The sequence below is a fragment of the Rutilus rutilus genome (assembly GCF_951802725.1).
Source record: "Rutilus rutilus genome assembly, chromosome: 11".
NCBI classification, from domain to species: Eukaryota; Metazoa; Chordata; class Actinopteri; order Cypriniformes; family Leuciscidae; genus Rutilus; species Rutilus rutilus.
In genome coordinates this window covers 10,504,738-10,509,650 of record NC_140216.1, presented here as the reverse complement: position 1 = coordinate 10,509,650, position 4,913 = coordinate 10,504,738, and the positions used below count along the sequence as shown (strand labels likewise).

General features: G+C 38.4%; 1 protein-coding gene across 1 annotated transcript; it reads left to right on the top strand.

The window, feature by feature from the left end:
• The first annotated feature begins 2,017 nt into the window (after positions 1-2,017).
• LOC311299675 (serotonin N-acetyltransferase-like) lies at positions 2,018-4,145 on the top strand. The gene is made up of 3 exons (XM_084423421.1): positions 2,018-2,313; positions 2,601-2,755; positions 2,899-4,145. Exons 1-3 carry the CDS (start codon positions 2,160-2,162, stop codon positions 3,202-3,204), a joined length of 615 nt encoding a protein of 204 aa, XP_084279547.1. The 5' UTR covers positions 2,018-2,159; the 3' UTR covers positions 3,205-4,145.
• Positions 4,146-4,913: the final 768 nt, after the last annotated feature.

The window sequence follows — 4,913 nt, the reverse complement described above, 5'->3', positions numbered from 1 at the left end:
CTACAGGTGGGCAGTGGATAGCCAACTTTTCCTTTTTATTTGTTGCATGAGGCATGTGTCTAATATCACTTGTTGCAGGCACTTGACCACTGGGTTTTCTTTACAAAGAACAATTGAAATAAAACTCAAGGAACTAAGCATATGTGTCTTTTATTAAACATTTAATGAAAAGTGTTTTTTTTGGGGGGGGGGGCAATGTTGTGTAATATTAGCCTAGAAATCTAGACGCACCCTAGCGGCAGCAAAATTATTTTGCTGCCATGGTGGGTCTAGCAACTCTCAATAGACCTTTTTGCTGCAAAAACCTAAATTGGGTCAGGCCAATCACGTCGTGTATAGAGTAGGCGGGGGCGGGCTTCACATATGACGACAGAGTTGCGACGGCTCCCTGCCACTTGAAAACAAAGAATGGCTGCTGCGGATGGAGAACAACGGTCTTTCGAATCGGCTTTGGCCGCAACTCTGGAGGAGTTGTTGGAGTTAAGTTTTTCTTTGAGAAAAGAACAAAGAACGGCACTTAAGTCATTCTTAAAAAAAGGAAGATGTGTTCGTAGTTTTGTCGGCCAGATTTAAAAGTTGAATCTATCAACTAAGCTCCGCTGTTGGGAAAACGCTCTGGTTGGTTGAAGCGCTGTCCTATTGTGTGCAGAGGGAATTTGAAAGACAGCCGTTTATCCCGCCCATCAGATTGACCGTGTCTATGGTGAGTTGCCAGACTAAACATCTTGATGTACGTCTGGCTTGCCAGGCTAGTGTAATATGGCACATGCAACAATGTCACAGGCCCTGTCAGGTGTGCAACCCCTCAGACTTTTCAGACACTGAAATCTTCCCTTTAGTTAGCCAAAGTTCATTTCATTGTGTGCCCTTGTATGTCCTGGCTAGCTGCATTGTAACTGGTTTGGGTCAGGGAATGGGGTCATAAAACACCTGTCTGCAGGCAGGAACATGTCATAATCACCTATGAAAAAATGCAGTTCTGTTAGGATCAGCATAAGTGTATGTAATACAGTGAGCTTGATATTTAATTGTGGAACTTTTCTTACCACTTTCAAATAATGTGCATAAATGTGATCTGAAAATTCTAAAGTCATGCACAGATCCTGGCCATTTTGCTTTCACATTTGTGATATGGAAGATTTTAGTCAACTGCCTTTTTTTTTATTTGATATAATATTACTAATCTGGAATATTAAGAATCACAATAGTAACTGGGCTGCACATTTACATTGTGAACCCCCTTTCTGTTCACATAATCCCCTTCATTGATGCCTTGATGGCAGTCTATGGTAGCCTCTATGGTACCAATCACGTTAGTGAAGCCTGAGTGACATATCTGTAATCGGCATGGTCATGATTGTATGATCTTCATAAAAAAATCATGATAGAATCAAAAAAAAACTGCTTTAGCCTACAACATTGGGTCTTAAGTGGCTTGGAAATGCCAAAAAAAAAAACTAAAACTGTTTTTTAAACATAAAAGCGACAAAAAACGACAATCTCACGAATCACGAGAAAAAATATATATCGAAAGAAAGTGCACTATCGCGCTGCGCTGGACTTCCCGTATCATGAAGCCGGGATCTAATCCTGTTAACATGAAATAAGCCTGCTCCCGAGCAGGTTTAAGTTTGCGCACATGTTGCTATGACAGCAAGTCCAGGATGAGCGTTGAAGAACCAAACAATCCAAGATCATGCCAAATCGCCAACAATCAAATCGAGCTAAGTTAAGTGAGTTAGCGACGTACGAAGAACGGACCCCTGGTCCATCAGCCCGAGTGAAGGTGATTTGTGTACAGGTAGGCGTACTGCTTTAATCCAGACTTTCCAATCAGATGTCAGATATAGTTTGCCACTTTCGTTTAATAGGTGGGGGAAAATGTTTCTAACCATCTCCAATGAGTTTAACAATATCTGACTATTTACCATTACCAAGCACTCACGCGGTTTCAGTAAACGTGATTAATGGCGAAAAGGGGGCTGGTTTAAGGCTTAGGGTGACTAATGGATCTTAAACAGATGGATTGGTATAAATGCTCATGGTACGCCTCTATGATTCACTTTTGACACAGCTCCTGGAAATCGAACACCTGTAAACGGCATTTGAATATTATTTATTTATTTAAAAGGCAAAAGAGATTTTTAAAAGCAACAGAAATGTCAGTTGTGAGCGCACTGCCTTTCTTGAAGTCTGTCTTCATGAGAGCTCCGATCTCCCCTGGCCGCCAGCGCAGGCACACGCTCCCCGCCAGCGAGTTCCGCTCGCTCAACACTGAGGACGCCATCAGTGTGTTCGAAATAGAGAGAGAGGGTAACGTTAAGACAAAACGAACACTCCTATTATAACAATCAAAGTGTGTTATTCATTAATTTGGGGGACAGTGCTTTTCGTTACTTTTCTCATTTGTTATTTTTTTTTGCCATTCCGTTAAGTTTATATTGTCTATAACCATAATTACTTTTGTATCGAGTTAAATATGACATTTTATAAAATGCGTTTTGATGTAGGCTAATTAAATACTATATCCTACATTTGGTTACTACATGATTGAGGTGTATTTATATATTTTAAAGTTATTTTCTCGTTTTATCCCTCAGCTTTTATATCGGTGTCTGGGGAATGTCCTCTTTATCTGGATGAGGTCCAGCACTTCCTCACCCTCTGTCCTGAGCTTTCTTTGGGCTGGTTTGAACAGGGCAGGCTTGTTGCTTTTATCATTGGATCACTCTGGGACCAGGACCGCCTTACCAATGTAATCTAACCTTTAAATCATGCATTCATTATGGTCAGAAATGAATGATTTTAAAAAGTGTATTATTATTATTTAATCTTAACATGTAGTTATGTTTCTTGTAATTGGTGCACATGATTTATTTTAGTTGTCTCTCTTAATAGGATGCATTGACCCTTCATAAGCCTCATGGGACTTCTGTCCACATCCATGTGCTGGCAGTCCACCGGACCTTCCGCCAACAGGGAAAAGGATCAATCCTGCTGTGGCGTTACTTGCAGTATCTGTGCTGTCTACCATATGTCCGCCGTGCCGTGCTCATGTGTGAGGACTTCCTGGTGCCCTTCTACCAGAAGTCTGGCTTTAAAGGGCAGGGTCCTTCTGAAATCACTGTAGGGCCGCTTACCTTCATCGAGATGCATTATCCTATACGGGGACATGCATTCATGCGGCGTAACAGTGGATGTTAAGGGATCACTAGTCATGTAGCTTTTTGGTTCTCCAAAAGGCTAAAGTAGTGAAGCAGTGGGTATGTTGAAGCAGCTTTTGGTTTGGTCTAGTGCTATTTGTGTCAACTTTTGTAAGACTCTGTGTGAGTATAGCAAAAATGGTTAGAAATATAAAAAAAAATTATAATAATAAAGAAAGAAAAAATAGAAAAAGGAAACATTATTGCAAACTGCATCCCACCCTTTTACCTAACAGTGATGGCTGAAATGTATTATTATTATTTGAATTCATCAAGTCAAACTTGGATTTTTTTTTCTCTCTCAAAGTCGGGGTTATCTAATAGACTAGGTTTATATTATTGTTTATTTTGTATGGTATTTGTTATTATGCGTTTCCTTAGATTTTATTTTCTTAATTACTTATGCACATTTTTAAATTCATGACAGATTTGTCTGTTGTGTTGTGAGATCGGAGGTCAAGGCTACTTTTTGTGTTCAGTGTCTTGTGGCTGCTTTAGATGTGTGTCTGTTCAATGGAAGCATTAAAATAGCATCAACTGAACACTTTTCCACTGTGATCGCTTATGAAAAAAGCCACAAGAGAGCATACGTGTTGGCTGGTATTTCTGAGTGCCAATGTGACAAACGTTTAATATACAATCTCATAAACGTGAAAAACTATTGGTTAGGCACCAGAACTATTTGATTTATTGATTAGAATTACTTGTTTACTCGCTTCAAAGCAAAGGATTGAAGAGTTAATGTTCCATGTACAGAGGTGTTGCAAAACAGAAATCATCACCTAAATGTGTGTCGGACAATTTGAGATGTTTAAGACTGGTTTCCATTGCCTTTCCCTGTAGAAATCCACCACATATGCCTCCACAGTCTTGAATCAAGACATCTATGATTTTGTATACATTTTGTAAGTAAAAATAAATAAAATTATATATTTTTCAGAACGTTTGCTCTTTTCCCTTTTTAGATTAGTCCAAGTCATTGTGTAAATTTCTGTAGTGTTCACAGGATGACGATTCTGGTTTTAACATTGCTTTTATTTATTAAATAAGGCACAGAGAATGTCACATTTAAGCACTTTTTTTCTCTCAAATTGTGAAAGACAAAAAGATAAACATATTTGTTTCACAGGAAATCACATTCTCAAATTTATTTGTATTATTTGAAGCATTAGTTATTTGGTCCACCTCTAATCATGTGTACAAATACCTTCAACATAAAAAAATATTCCAGACTGTAAGATTGTCACTTCTGTTTTCTTTTAAGGCACTAGTGCAGCCCTCAGTAAAGAATGATGCACTGAATATCAAAAAGAACAACAGATGAATTTAACTTTGAAATTACAATAAATGGAGACAAAAGACCAAAACAATACATTCTGTTCCAAGGGAATGCACACATGATTTAATGCATGCAGTGCATCAATTAACATGAATAGCTGGTTGTCAACAGCTCCCCTTAATGTTAAAACTGCTACTGAACATATGCTTGCAATCCAGGAACACAAGTACAGGAGTTCTCAACATTCAAACCCCTAGTCTGTTCATAAATATGAAACTAGACGTTACTAGCCTAGACAGAGGTTTTCAGTTGTCTATAAAGGCACAAAAACCAAATGAAGAAAGTATTCTTTTGAATGTCACTAAGATTTCATCATAAAACATTATTATTCATAGCTAGTTCAGGGAAATGACTCTGGCTTTTATTTAATT